This window comes from Cryptomeria japonica, chromosome 8 (genome assembly GCF_030272615.1).
Source record: "Cryptomeria japonica chromosome 8, Sugi_1.0, whole genome shotgun sequence".
Classification (NCBI taxonomy): Eukaryota; Viridiplantae; Streptophyta; class Pinopsida; order Cupressales; family Cupressaceae; genus Cryptomeria; species Cryptomeria japonica.
The window spans coordinates 352,312,105-352,328,440 of record NC_081412.1 but is presented as its reverse complement, the minus strand read 5'-3'; the positions used below and the strand labels follow the sequence as shown (position 1 = coordinate 352,328,440).

At 35.4% G+C, this 16,336-nt stretch overlaps 1 protein-coding gene across 1 annotated transcript in view; it reads right to left on the bottom strand.

The window, feature by feature from the left end:
- Nucleotides 1–5,051: 5,051 nt before the first annotated feature.
- LOC131045346 (uncharacterized) overlaps nt 5,052–16,336 on the bottom strand; it is an 84,620-nt gene continuing 73,335 nt past the window's right edge. The window contains exons 6-7 of the mRNA XM_057978930.2: nt 15,790–16,063; nt 5,052–5,717 (exon numbers count right to left, since the gene is read on the bottom strand). Of these exons, the coding sequence (XP_057834913.2) occupies nt 5,610–5,717; nt 15,790–16,063 (382 nt within the window). The 3' untranslated portion in view covers nt 5,052–5,609. The remainder of the gene's footprint in view (nt 5,718–15,789; nt 16,064–16,336) is intronic.

Sequence of the window (16,336 nt, the reverse complement as noted above, 5' to 3'; positions counted from 1 at the left end):
ACACACAGGCTATTCTCCAGAATGGCGAAGTTTTGACTTTTGTAGGGGCAGAGATTCATCTCTTGCTTCAAGTGTTGACTTTGCACCCAATGGACTTCATAAGGCTATTGATCAATGTGCCAAGTCGGCCTATCAACCCCTCCGAGTCACCAAAAATGTTGGCAATTTTTGTGCCAACCTTAGTAGGTTTTGACCCCAGGGGATAAGGTCTCACAGGATAAGAAAAGTCAAAGGCGGATAGACTTTTCCCTTATCATGCGGAGTACAACAGACATCAAAGGCGACCCACCGGATAAGAAAATAACTAAGGTGTGGTGGGCTCCAATCAGCTAAGTGTTTGGCGGGTTCAGATAAGATCATGCGGGATAAGGCCCAAGGGGCCAGCCGAGGGCATTTTGCTTATCCCGTGGGGTTAGAATGGCAACAACAGCATCCCACGGGATAAGAGAATGAGAGAAAACGAAGGACTTTCTTATCCCACACGTTCCCATGGGATAAGAAAATAAAGGTAAAACAAAGGCATCAAAGGCCCCGTGGGATAAGGAAATAAGGGTAAATCAAAGAGCCCCTTATCCCTCAAGGTGAAGTCGGGTGACAAAAGATGTTGCGGGGTAAGAAAGCAAAGCAAAAACACTGCATGACTTGTCCCACAGAGTTATAAAGGTAACAACGGTGGCCCACGGGATAAGTAAGAAAAGCAAGCAGAAACAAAGGGTCCTTATCCCGCATCAAAGAAAGAGAACACTACGTGGCCCACGGGATAAAGAAACAAAAGGTAAGACAGACAAAGTCTCATCTCGCAAGGTAAAAATAGACCCACAAAGATGTCGCGTGATAAGAACTCAGAGTAGCTTAGCAGTCAAACATAGCCAGGGAAGCGTGGACCCTGGGTGCCACGTCAGCCAATTGTGATCGTCGGATCTTCATAAAGGCCCGATCCGACGACCATGTTTTAATCTTCTATTGGGCCTACTGGATGCCTATGTGGAGAGATCTTGCACGTCCATCTTCACGGGAATCTCTAGATCGATGATGGACGTTTGAATCTGTGGTGGCCATTGAGTTTTGAATGCTCTATGCAAGGTGGTTGTCGACCTGATGGTCGAGGCCATTCTTTGCTCAGTCAGTGCTCGATTTTGGACCCGATCTCACTCCAACCACCAAATTTTCTCACCTTCACTCCAAACATGACACCTGCAGCCGATTCTAGACGCCACCCATGCCTCTTCAATGCAATTCAGAGACTTTTGGCTCTACAGGTACACAGAGACGCATTCAAATGCAGGGTTTTCCCTGATTTGCGGGGATTTTCGCTCTTCCAGAGGCAGAGGGCGCCTTCAGAGGCTAGATGCAACATGCCATCAAATCATCCTTGATCTGATCTTCTTCTCCCCTCTCATATTTTGTAACCTAGCCCAGGTAGGGTTAGGGTTTTCATTAGTTGTTCAATTCTAAGTTATGCGTGAACTATAAAGGCAATTTTTGTATCATTTTTATAGATCTTCTTCCTTTTCATTTCTAGTTGAATACTTGTTTTCATGATTTGTAAAAGTTGCCTTGCCTTTACATTAATAGATTATGCTTGCTTTGCCTCCTTCAGTTCTTACAGGCTGTGTAATATTTTACCTCTTTGTATGAATGTATTTTGCTTTGTTTTCCTTATTTGTAAGTGTTTGTGTTGATCCCTCTGTGGATGTCGACTGTGAACTGAACTCAGTTCCTCTCTTCATTTCACAAGATTCCAATCTTCACTCGCACATAGGTGGCTAACTAGGATAGGAATTTGTGCATACTCAAAACAATTCTATTGATGTTTTGTGCAGATATATAGGAAAGAAGATCAAGCTTTCAATCTAGGTGCAAACCTTTTTTCCTTTCTCAAGCAATCCTTCTTCCCTTTTTCCCTCAGAAATCAATAGTGTTAGATTATTTGTGTTGGGTTGGTCCAACACTTGCATCAGATTGGAAAGAAAGTCGGCCTTCTTCGGAGATTCAACCTCACAACAACGCAAGGTTCCACACTTTAGAGGTTGTTTCCATGTTTCACAAGGTAAAAGGTGATCAAGCCTACTTACCAAGGGTGCAAACTTTTGTGACAACAGTTTTCATCTACCACCTCAATATAGTGGCTCACAAAAAGGCCCCACCTTGCCTTTGAGATTGCCTTTCAATTACTTTGCCCCATCTCTTTTTCTAAAGCTTGATACCAACCCCATGAATCTGACCAAAAGAGAGCTTTCTTCCCATCCTTTGCATTCCAAGAAATGTTATTTGTGATAAGGTTTCTACAATTAAAAATGAACTTCCATACTCTAGAACCTTTTGGGGGATTTCAAACTCTAAAAATGTCTTCCAAGCTCATGTCCTACAAATATTTACCCTTTAGGATTCTTACCCATTTCCAATTAGAGTGCTTGTATATTTTCCATACTAATTTAGCTCTTAGAGCATTGGTTTTCCATAGTTGATTCCTCAATCCCACACTATCCAAATGTTTGGGTTTACATATCTTATCCCAAGCTATCAAAGCCATTTTTCTTTTCTCTGTCATACCTTGCCAGAAGAAGGATCTCATTTTCTTCACTAATTTTAAATTAGCCCCAATTGATAAGGATAAGCAAGACACAAGATAAATTGGAATAGAAGATAGAACTGTCTTTAACATAATAATTTTGTCAGCCCAAGAGAGCCATTTTGTTTTCCAACTCCATTTTTTTGTCCATCATTTCACCCATCGAATTCCAAACTTTGGTAGTTCTTATACCTTTATCTAGACGTAGGCCTAGATAAAGGCAAGGGAGTTTCCGGACCCTAAAATTCAACTTAGAAAGAATATGATGTTCCATTTTTTTTTTGACATTAAAAAAGACCTTTGATTTTTCTTGATTGGTCTATTGACCTAAGGCTAAAACATATATATTGAGGATCTTCTTGGATTTAATTGCTTCTCTTTTGTCAGATTGACCAAAAAGAATAGTATCATCTGCAAATTGTTGATGGGTGACCAACTCCACTACATTAGTGATCTTAATTCCTCTAATTAGACCATTCTATTGATTGATGTGGAAGGTTTTGCCCAAGGATTCTGCCATAATAATAATAAGAAAGGGAGAGATTGGGTCCCCTTACCAAAGACCTCTAGAAGAATAAAAAAATTGGGCCACCCTATTCCAAATCTCATAAGATGAAAGAAAAATTGTGAAATGAATCTCTAAATATCCCACCATTTTATTAGAACCCATGCCTACCTCCCCAATACCCCTCTCGAATCCATTCATTTTTTATCAAACCAAAGGGTGTTAGACGGATTAGTGACTACAAATTTATTTCTATGATCTTGAAGCCATGCAATACGTGTCCAATCTTTCCAACATGTTAGAAAAGTTTTTTCGTCAAAACAAAGAAACAAAAAAGTGTCATCAACAAACTAAATATAAACTAATTCAGATCTATTAAGAAGAATTTTTTCATAGGTGATCCAAATTAAGTCTCTCAAAATAAATAGTGTGAGCTTCGACAACAACAACACAAAGAGGAATGACTAAGAGAAACCCTTTCCTTATTGACCTATAAAGAACAAAGAGATGAAAGAAAAATATATTTATATCTACATAAATTATATTAAAAAAAACAACTCGAGAATTCTATAAGATTTGCCTCTACAAATCAAAACACTTAAATAAAAAGTATAAAATTCATTCTTAGCATCCTAATCATTGTGTATAACATCTCTTATCTCATGTTAAAAGAAACTTACAAACATTCGCCACTATATGGACCCTTTAACAAAGTTAGTTTTCATATCTTATAAATATATTTGGTTATTTCTAATAATATTATATTTATTTATATTTATATGTTTTAGTGAAGTTAAATAAATTCTTTTTTAATTTTTATTCATATTTAATAATTTAGTTACATGTTTAAGTTTATTATTTTTGTAATTTAATTATATTTAGTGTAGTAGTGAAAATTATATATTTATGCCCTTTCTTTAATATTTTAAGTCTATTTTGATTACGATGACCTTCATGCAATAACAAGTTTATAAATGTCATGTTCTTGTGTTAATCTAGCTCATGACATCATTATATTTAGATACTATCATCAATCACTCTTAGAGATTAGTCTTCATTCATAAAGTTCTCATTCACTACCTTAGATCAGGTTATTTTCTTAGTTACAAATTTAAATCTTGAAAATCCAACATTCAAATTCAATACATTGATGTCCTCCCACCCAATGCATATTTGTGTGTTTTGCTGTATTAAAAGGCATTCATCTATTCACTTTTAAGCCATACTTAGACATCATATGCCCTAGTATAGTTGCACATCATCATAGCAACATCGATGAAGAATCTAATTGTATTTTGATTAGGATGACCTTAATGCAATAGCAAGTTTACAAATGTCAAGTTCTTGTGTTAATCTAGCTCATGACAACATTATATTTATTTAGATACTATTATCCATCATTCTTAGAGATTAGTCTTGATTCATAAATTTCTCATTCACTACCTTAGATCAGGTTATTTTCTTAGTTACAAATTTAAATCTTGAAAATCCAACATTCAAATTCAATACATTAATGTCCTCCCACCTGATGCATATTTGTGTATTTTGTTGTATTAAAAAACATTCATCTATTCACTTTTAAGCCATACTTAGACATCACATGCCCTAGTACAGTTGCACATCATCACAGCAACATCGATGAAGAATCTAATTGTATTAGACAATCTCCAAAATCTAACCAATCTTAACATTTAAATTCATCTAATTTTCACAATTAATTTATCATTCATTATTTCCAATCCAAACTCATTTATTTAATCATACTAAAAATTTTGTGTAAGGGATTTATGTTTCCTTATAAACAGGAACATGAATAGATAATTTGCGTTCACTTCAGATCCCTTTTGAATCCAAACTCGTTTATTTAATTAGACTAAATTTTTTGTGTAAGGGATTTATTTTTCCTTATAAACAGAAACATGAATAGATACTTTGTTCACTTCAGATCCTTTTTAAGTCACTTCACACACCATAAACACCTACAACACCTATGGGTGTTTTTAATTTATACAATAACTTTTCAATTGACAACCTTGCACATATACCTGTGCCTATCCATGTTTCCAACCATTTTGTCTCCATTCTATATTGCCATTGCCCAGACTTCAAGCTTAATTACATAAACATTATTCCTCCATCATTACATTCAAATTCTCACCCGCAATTAGCGTCTATAAATTGACAGATAAGATAGCAAGTGAGCTTTACAAAATGCATCAGAATTGATTTAGGTTAATAAGCCAATTACATTCTTATACATTTCGCCCATCATCACGACCCAATGGATGCATGCGCACTTAGTTAAATAATTGGATAACTAACAGAGTGCTATTTTGGCAGATTTGATGAGTCACAATCTTAATCGAAATCTGTTTGAGACTCTTACACAACATTTTTCTCACCGTTAAGTATTTAGTTGAAGCTAAATTTGGCAGTAATAAACGAACAGAAATGTTAGGCAGAGCCCTGTAATATACTTGAATCTGAGATCCGTATCTCTCATTTATTCAGTTTTGCAGAAACACTTTTTAATTAAAGCAGTCCGAGTGACTTAAGCTGTTGAACATGTTCAGCTGGAAGAGGAGGTGGAGTCCCATCAGAATCTAGTATCTCACCATCTACATCTTCAACGACATATTCCTGAAACACCACAAGAAAAATCCATAAATAAATTTTGGTTTCTGCATAAATTTGTATATGGTACCCAACAAATAATATGATAGTAACAACTAACAACAGAAGTAGTCGTTTGCTCGACTATGATTACTTGTAAAGTTGAGGCTTATATGAGGTCATGTTTGATGATTTTTAAATAATTTTCATCATATTAAAGTTTCACGCTTGAATACCCTTAGGCTTTTTAACCATGACTTCTGAAACTAAAGGATGCTGCTTTAATAAGGAACATAAACATCTAATAATTTTGTTGTTTAACTTAATTAGGTTAGATGTTTGAGGCTTTGGAGTGTTATTTCAGCTATGTTCTAGTTGTTCCCAAAGTTAATGGATGATTGGATATTTATATTTAAATAGCACCATGAATTGTACTTTCATACTAGCACATATGTGATTGCATTCTCAAATCCATGATTTATCCATGATTAAGAATAAGATGGGTTTACAAGTCTTTAAAATGACTCCAGCTTGATTGTGTAAGTACCCTGATGAAACTTTACCTGAACTATAGCCATACAACAAGAAAGCCTCTTATAAAAGTGATGTCACAATGACGAAATCTCTTTGTAAATGTACTATGGTGGTGGTAATATGTGAGCTAAGTAAGGATGATGTACTCATCCGGAAAATGTGTGAGGTATGCCAGTACCCTGCACATCTCTTGAGAAAGGTGTCATAATGTTTGTAATATAGAATGCTGAACACTATAGAAACCATATCTCTGTTGTAAGTCATGATGGCAATTTTTTTTGCCAATTTTAGGGACGGCTAGGGGACAGCAATATAAAATATAGGGAAATTTTAAATGTTCATATGAAAACATGGATATAGCATGCATATTAAAACATTATAGAACCTTAAGTTTTCACAAACGAACATTTGTGTTCAAAATTCATTGTCACTACTCAATATGCTTTCATAATTCAGAATTCATTGTCAATATGCATGTGATATTAAAAAAAATAACATACAAAATGCCCAAAGGCTACACTATTGCCATATAGTTTCATTTTCAATTACGAATCTCCTAACACTGCATGAAAATCACAGAACTCCTTTGACTCTCTACCATTGTCATGGTCCACATCCACCTCATCCAACAGAATCCCAACCAATCCACCTGGTGTCTCCTCCTCATCAACATGGGCCACGTCTTTGAGATTAACATCCCACCATAGATTCAACCTCTTTTCCTGCTATCCTGCTTCTCCTCTTTCAAATGGCTGCTTGCTTCAAACCCTCTTGGTGCTCCACTTCTTCTCCTCCCATACAAATAATCAAATGAGTCAAAATATTTTGCCTACTGACTTTTAAGACGTCTTGGTGGGGGGTAGGGGCCCACAAAACAATTAAAAAAATGCCTTTTTTCGCAACTTGAAAGTGTTATTTTTTCAAGTGTCCTTGATGCCAAGGACATTTGGCCATTCCTAGGGCAGTTGAGGGATGTCCCAAACATCCCCGGCCATCCCCAGGATGGTCAAACACCTTCGGCATCAGGGGACAATATTTCTAACAAAAGGGGAGGTTTCCAAAAAATTTGCAAAAAAGGGGACGTCAAGGGATGTCCCCTAGTCATCCCAAGAACGGGGATGGGATTTTTAGGACAGAGGATACATCCCCAAGTTTCGTAATTTTTTTCCTGATAAATTCTCACAAAATTGACAATATCTTTAGCTACTTGAGAAAGATATTTGCTTCTACAATATAAATAATTGAATATATATGTATAATTGGATATATGTATTTTTTAATTTTTTATTGTTGTCATATTTAACTATATCTATAAAGGGATCTTGAAAATTTGTCATATCCATACCTATTATATTTGTATTCACATCTGATATTGTATTCGTATTTGTATGTGTTTCCATTCAACTCTAGTAAAAACTAAATTTGGAGTTATTGAAAATATGTACCATTTAGATTGATCTACATGTTACCCTGCCTTAGTCACTTCGAACAAATAATGTGAACCTTAGTTGGAGTGTGTGGTAGTTGCCTATGTGATCTCATTCTTGCATGTGTACGTTTGCTCAAGATCCAGGTCTAAAGGATGTTGAATTTGAAAAATAATTGAATGAATGATTCAATAATCGGATGATTGCATTAAACGATATACACACATATATAGAGGTTACAAGACGATGTTCTATAATTAGAACATAACGTTAAAGTTAAAGATTAAAGAGCTAAACACTAAATTAAGCATGAAAGCTAAATAAAGCTTAAAAGCTAATTACATAATAAAAAGCTAACTTAACAAGCTAAATAAATCGACAACTTAAAATAGAAGATGACCACTAAAAATCAAAGATGACCATTATAGAAGATATTAATATTATTTTAACACCCTCCCTAATGGTCATCGTACTCAATACCCTACAGAAGACACTGCAGGTGTTATGATCACAGATGCAAAGAACACTCTACTGCTACGAAGACCCTCCCAGGATCTGCAGAATGTAAATGACCAAGAGTACCAAAAGCCATTCAAGCGAATGTAGCCTTCACACGCAAATTAGAGATCTGGCACACATGAATTACAGAAACCTGAAACGATGATTTTGAGGAAAAAATCAGCAAACCCTTTTGCAGAAGAGTACCAACTCCAAAAGTGACTGCAAGATACCACGGTTGCAAATGTTCGCCCTGGCAGGTGCGACCCAAACTGACTGCAACAAAGCTCAATTTCTGAGGAGAAAAATCGATCAAAACCAGAGAACTTCGCGAATCACAATTACAAATAATTTTTTAGGAAAAAATCATAAAAACCAGCAAACAATTTTTGAAGAAAAAATCATGAAAACCTAGAAATTTGAGGTTACAAAACATCGTTTTTGTGGAAAAACAATAAAACCCAGATAACCAAAATCTTACGCGAACATCGCGGATTACAGATGAGATAATTTTTAAAGGAAAATTATACACCCTGCGAACAATTTTTGAGGAAAAAATCGTGAAAACCCTCCCATGATTTTTTGTAGAAAAAATATGGAAAACCGACAGACAAAAATTTCAGGAAAAAATCGTGAAAACCCTGGGACCTTTAAGACAAGGTCTGGCCTAAATCAATTTGATAAAGGTAACAATATTCAGATATCATGAACATGCACTATTTCCAGGTGTTGTGGCAGCTGTTGAACTTCTGTCTGTGTTCCAACATGATGCTAGTCAAAGATGTCATCACGGAAACCGAGGTTGATCGAGGTCAACTGAGTGAAAGCAAGAGACAGAAGAATTTTATTTTTATTTTTTTTAAATCAGAATAGAGGCAGCTGCACAAAAAATTTGAAACCGTGGAGGAGAGTTCTGACACGAATTCCAAGGCACGAATTTCGAGGTTTGGAAGAAACCCAGAAATTAAAATTTTCTACAAACTTAAAATAGCATAAACGATGCCCAGAAGACAACAAAATTCCCGACGTCCACAGAATAAGCACAAATTGTGAACTATTTTTAAATTCCAAGGCAAATTCATTGGCACAAAATTTAAGGCACGGAAAACGAGGCACCTAAAAAATCTGAAACCAACCCAAAAAAGCTCTCAAACAACCCACCAAGAATCTGAAAACAGAATGCAAATCCGATGGCTCAAAAATTGAGGCACGGAAAATGATGCACCGAGAAAAATCTGATGACGAACCAGTTGAGGTCTCGAAAAACCCATCAAGAATCTGCAACCAGAAAAAAAATTCTACTTGAACTGAAGGGTCAAAACCCTAGTCGATAATTGCAGAAACCCTAGGAAAGTTTTCAACCTACAAAAAAAAATCCGCCCAGGAAGAGAAAAAGAACCAAGTCTCTTTTTTTTTTTTTTTTTTTAAATAAAAAAAATAAGTTTTAAAAAAAATCTCTTCAATAAAAACTTCGAAAAATTTTAAAACAAAAACTTTCGAAATTTTTAATTTCCATGCTCTAATACCATGAAAAATAATTGAATGAATGATTCAATAATCGGATGATTACATTAAATGATATACACACGTATATATAGAGGTTACAAGACAATGTTCTATAATTAGAACATAATGTTAAAGTAAAAGATTAAAGAGCTAAACACTAAATTAAGCGTGAAAGCTAAATAAAGCTTAAAAGCTAATTACATAATAAAAAGCTAAGTTAACAAGCTAAATAAATCGACAACTTAAAATAGAAGATGACCACTAAAAATAGACGATGACCATTATAGAAGATATTAATATTATTTTAACAGAATTGATGCTAGCTAAAGAAAAGGAGGAAAATACAGCTTAAGGAGCTTTACATTAAATAGTGGATACAGGCCCACGTGCAAGAGATTGAGAACAAGGTGTTCTTACCAACTACACAGAAAATGGTGTATGGACCAAGTACAAAGGTTTGATCTTCCAACATGGAACTTTGAAATGCTCTTTCTAAAGACGGAACCAAACTGTCACAAACCTTAAATGAGTGAGGTGTGCGATGCATGTCATGGTGCTCTTTGTACTTCTATTTTTGGCAAGAGAATTTCTTGCACCTATCGTTGAACACTCTTGAATGTGCTGAATTTTTGTTATGCTTTATCTGCGTCTCATTCCTATGTGCATGACTTCAAATGGATAATGCGCAATAGAATGTCCAAGAATATCAATACTTGTAACCCAATATATGTCTAGAAAGGACTATGCCCCCTTGAATTGTGTAGAGCTCTGTTGTAGGCATGATGGCATACAGCAAATGGCATCCAGTGCACAAATGTGCATAGTTGTAGATGCACAAAAGGTGCAACAATGTGTGGTTGACCACCTCAATCTAGCCATCTATCTATAGATGGAAGTTTGTGGACAGATCTGGTTGTGTATCCAATCTCTCCCACAAGGGTTGCTAAAATGCACTAACAAACCTTGGGTCATGGTTAGACACAATGGATATTGGTAGTCCAAAATGCATCCAAACATGACTACATAAGAGGTGTGCAGTTCCCTATGTTGTGATATGTTTCTTGCAAGCAATCATAATGGCTATTTTTGAAAAATTTGTTAATAACAACAAAAAACCATTTTGATGCTTTGTCAAAGGTAGCCCACTCATGAACACCGTGTTGGTGGATTCCTAGGGCCTTTTGCAATATTACCAGAAGCTTGTAAGCCTGAGCTTTAAATTCATGGGCTTGCAGATGAAACAGAGAATACAAGACTTGATATGATGCTCAATATCTGCCCACGTATGAGGCTAACAAAAATGTTTCTTTAGCACTATCAGTGTTCTAGTGACAATAAAGTATCAAGTTGCTTTGGCGAGGTACGCCTTCTAGAACACAAAGATGCTCAAGCTTGAAGAGAAGCTTATTAAACAAATGGAATATTGTAATGTCCCCTATTAGGAGGCTGTCAATTCCCAAAGAGCAACATTTATTACTACCTATTATATTACATTAATTCAGATTAAATAGTTATAGTTGCTCATTATACAACTTAATATTGTCATTTCCCTAGTCCTAATCCTAAACCCTTCTAATTCTAACTCCCAGAAGAGGGCATTGGCTTGTCTAGGGCGCTTGACACCACCTCCTCAATACAGCCCAGATGTCAGGAACATCAGTCCATTCACCCTTGAGGCTCTTTCCTTGGAGTGGATTTACTTTGCCCCTCCCTAATAGCACCCATCTCCCTTGGGGAATAGAAGGATTAGAATAGATTTATGAGGACAAAATTATGGCAATATCACTTTGTACTATGGATGTATATTATGACTGTCATACAAATTGCAGTCTATATTAATATTACTATTAAATTCTACATAAGAAAATTATCAGGCTTCGTAAATATTAAGCATACATATTAAGCACATCCCCAATGCATACCACCAAGAACAAGGATGTTACTACCTATAACTTAATAACAGTTCTGATCAGATCTGATCCATGGTGATGTCCAGTTTGGTTCAGACTCAAGCCTGACTCTTAATTGATATCCTCTATTCTTACCGATTCTTGACATTAGACCAAATGCTCAGATTGAGCGATCCAAATAGGATATATTAAAAGATATAAAGATTCGATGATGCTGAATGAGTATGGGTTCTGTATTAAATATCTCAAAAGTCTGATCGGTTGCATCCCTTCATTGGAGTAGGCATATCCCTTTCTTTAATCGTGGCTCTGAACCTGCACTAATTGCAAGTTATTAATTAAGGACGGTTTGTTAAGGCCAATTATTCTTTATGTTAAGGCATAACAAATCGGTTTTGACATATAAATAACATTGATCAGTTTGTTATCGCTGCCAATAAAAACTAAAGGCTGATTATCACTGTCTATTGCTGAGGGGACAATCTCTGACGCCGGCAGTCCACTTGGTATTTGCTTTAATAATTAACTTTATTTATTTTGCAGGTTACCGATCAGGATGAATGCAATTTTATTATATATAAGTTTTATTGAATACTTTTTCCCTGAATTTATTTATTAATATATTTGTTTCTAATTACATTGTTATGATAATGAATGTTTACTTATCATATTTTATTTTATCCGATTCATAATCGGGGCATGACAAATTTGCCAACTTGTTTACCTTGCGCAAATGCAATTTAGCTTTGTGCAATATCTGGGCTATTATGTATACTGTGTTTTCCAGTCAAGAAATTGTCACTGTGGGAATCTAGCACTATGATGAGCATTTGAACTAACAAGCAACTAAAGCAATCTATTGCCATATTGTCTTTCTCCTTCTTGTTCTTGATCAGAAAATAGAATTGCTAGAAATATGTCATCTACTTCATGTGATGTGCATTCTCTAGCTTGCTTTGTATGTGTAGAAACTGAATTGGCTTATGATCAAAATGAATTACTGTCTTTTTCCCCAAAATGTAGTGGTGCCACTGCTTAAGAACTTCAATAATGGCATACGATTCTTTCTTGTAGGTGGAGTTGCATTGAACCATGAAGATAAATGTTTAAAAATGGTATGCAAGTGGATACCCATATGTTATGAGTATTGTGCTGAATGCATAATCAGATGCACACGTCTGAATTAAAAGAGGTGTACAATGTAAAGGCATTGCCAAAATAGGTGTTGTGCAAAGGCATTGCTTGATTTCTTGGGAGGCATGCTGTTGTGCACATGTCCAAACAAATGTTGATTTTGTGCACATAATCTATTTGACCAGTCAACAGATGTGCAAGAATGTGAAAACAAACTTCTTGCAGAAGTTTTTGACTCTAAGAAAGCTGCACAATTTCGTGACGTTGCATGAAGTAGGCCAATCTTGATTCACCTTGATCTTCTCTAGATTTGCATGGATGCCTCTTTAATCAATGATTTAGCTCAAATATTGGGTTTGCATTATGTCAAGAGTACAATTGCTAAAGTTGGCCCACAACTTGTGTTGGTTTAAAGTGTCTAAACCACGTGAGATGTGCTCCACGTGTTCCTCCCATGTCTGATTGAAAATTAGAATGTCATCGAAGTAAACAATCACAAAGGAAATAATGAAGGGGCACCACATGTCATTCATCAATGCATTGATCACGCCAAAAGGCATAAGCATCTGTTAATATAGTCCTTGATTTTGAATGTTGTTTTTAAAATGTCTTCAAGACAAACTAGTATCTAGTGATATTGTAACTTGAAGCCAATTTTAGTAAAGTATTGCACACCACAAAATTGGTACAATAGGTCATCAATGTGAAGTAGGGGATACCTATTTTTTATTGTGATTTTGTTGAGTGCACAACAGTCAATTTGAAGGCAGCATGTGCCATCTTTCTTTCACACAAGGACAATTATGATGTCACATGGAGAATAGTTTTGGTCTAATATTAGCCCAATCAATTAGCTCCTACCTTTGTAATTGAATTTCATCGTTCTCCCAAACACATCCATGGTATAGCAAACTATCAGATGAATGGATCTAGGGACCAAAACAGTGTTTTTCTTGTGCAATGTGTTGAAATGTCTTTGCATTCAAAGACAACTTTGTGATACTAGTAAGTATACTACCTTGTCAAGTAGGTGATTGCACAACCATGTGTACTATTGATGCATGCTTTCTTTCTTGTGTAGGTGAGGTGGCTCTAGATGGACCATAAAAAGCACAAACTTCTGTATGTCTGAACTCTGAAATGATATTGCAACATTGCTTTGTAGAGAGCAAGCCACCTTGTTCTTCAACAAAAACTTATTAAGGTTGAATTAGCAATTGTTGACATGCATTGTCAATTGCAACAGTTTCTAATAGGCACCATCTTTGTCATACACATATAGCCTCCCAAGTAGTATGTTGCAATGGTACATCACAAGTGACTATGTTGTGCTTGGGTTTATCTTAGATGTAATGAAGAATTAACTTGTAATAATAAATCTAGCCTAGCAACAAAAACAATAGCGATAAGATGAAAATGTGTACAAAAGGAGAATGACAATTCCAATATCTATATTCAATATTATAATCAAAGGAAATGCTCATATGTATAGACTCTGGGATGCACAAATCAAAATGACAAGTGTTCTAAAGGAGTTGAGTTGACCACAATGATCTGGTCAACTAACTCAACATGGAGTAGTGGTGTCAAGTGAACTCAACTTGGTGAGGATGTGGTGGCACCTAACTATCACCAATCAAGGAGTGAATGAGGTTATTATTCCTAATTTAGTAAGTAAATAAAATAAATTACTAAGTAAACTTAAATATAAGGTGCAATAAATACTTAAACCAACAACCCTCAAGTGCAACTTAGGGAAAATAGAAATGGGTTTCAACAAGAAAGCCACATGAGGTACACGTACAATTATGAATGAACCCCAAGATATTGTACAATGCTCACTCCACAACATGTCCACATCAGATGCATTAGTATAAACAATTGATGAAGTTGTTGGTGCAAAAGGTGTAAGAGAGAAGGGGCATCGAGAAAAGTCTCTTGGCCATCACAACATTCAAGATCTTCCTAGATCTTCCCAGCAAGTAAGTTCCTTATCTATATCAAATCTTCAAAAGTTATCCCTTTATGTTTTGTCTCAATCTTGTAGTGCATCTAGGTGTGAGCACAAATTTGTTTAAGGTCATTCACTTAGAAGAGCAATAAGTTGTCTCAATAACATCTCAATGACCTAGTTTTTTCGCAATGCAATATTCACCTTCACATAAGAAAAAAGGTTAAGACCCTATAGACTTGGATGATATTTTTCCATATAGAAACTAGACTTCACATGATGAGAACACCCCTTGTTTATAGAGGACAAGATTGTTAATTTTGTGAGGCAATCTAAGGACATAGCTATAGAAGAAGCATTAGACATTGGATTCAATGACATCATTATCAATGATGTTGAACATGAGCCACAAGAACTAATTCCATCTAGTTCCAAGGTGGAACCACGGCCTTCTAGTATGAGAGTGAAGCAGCAGCAGCAGACTACAAGGAGCTGTTTGCCCCAATTTTTCACTAGAAAGGGAAGAGAAAATTGTATATTGTTGTAACGTACACGGATATGCAATTTATAATGATGATTTTCATTTATAATCATCATAAATTCATAATACATATCATAGTTGTCAGTTAGCTGTTGTATTCACATGATGATGCAACATTGTACTCTTTTTATATTCAAATTTAATAGACTCATTTGATGCAACATCCTACTCTTTTTAGATTTTATAGACTCATTTGTACGAATTGGAACTGTATTATGAATAAAATTAATGTTTTTTAAGGAGGATAAAAAAAAAATTTAGTTGTGAAGCTTTTCCAAGTCCGAGCCAAAATTGGGTCTGCAGAGTTTTTGCAAAGTCCGAGTTTTCAAACTATGGATTCAACAAATCTGTTTGCTGTTTTTGTACTGTCATTCATCGTCCAATAAAATAAATAAATAAACACCAATACTTGTAACTAATATCTTATCTCATGACTTGTGATCAAAACTAATGATAATTCCATCTAAAAATTATACCAATGAATTGCTTAACAAATTATTAATTGTTATCTATGAGACTTAAAAAATTAATCAACTTCAGAAAAAAGCTATAAATCCTCAAAAGAACAAACAAGCTATACTACAATCATTGTACTCACTTTTGTCAACATTCTTTTTGCTAAAATGTGGTAATGACGCTGCCATATCCTCTGGCCAACCATTGTTGCTACCAATACACTGTAAAAGATCCCAACAACAGTAAAAAGTCCCAGAGTCACAAGCCCTACTATGAGTAATATTGGTGCCCCAGCTTCACCAGCACCTCCCAAACATGTACCACATTCCCCTACAGTGCCAGCACAACTTTCAAAGCATGCAGCACAGTCAGTCCACATGCAGATAGTCCCTGGTAAATGACAATCTGCACAAATGCTGCATATATTCAAACATACTGAAAATGGTCAATTTTCCAAGTAGGAGGCCCCATAAAAATGAAGAAATGGGAATCTTTATCACCTATTTCTTTGAAAGCAGACATTTTTAAATTATTTCTTCCTTTTATACTTTCTCTCCAAGATTTCCAGAATTTATCCTCAAAGACACATTCCTTGTCATGCAGATTAAATACCTCTTATACACATGATTGTTACTAGAATCCATAATCCATCTTAATAAACTTACAATTTTCATGTTTCAAACACATAT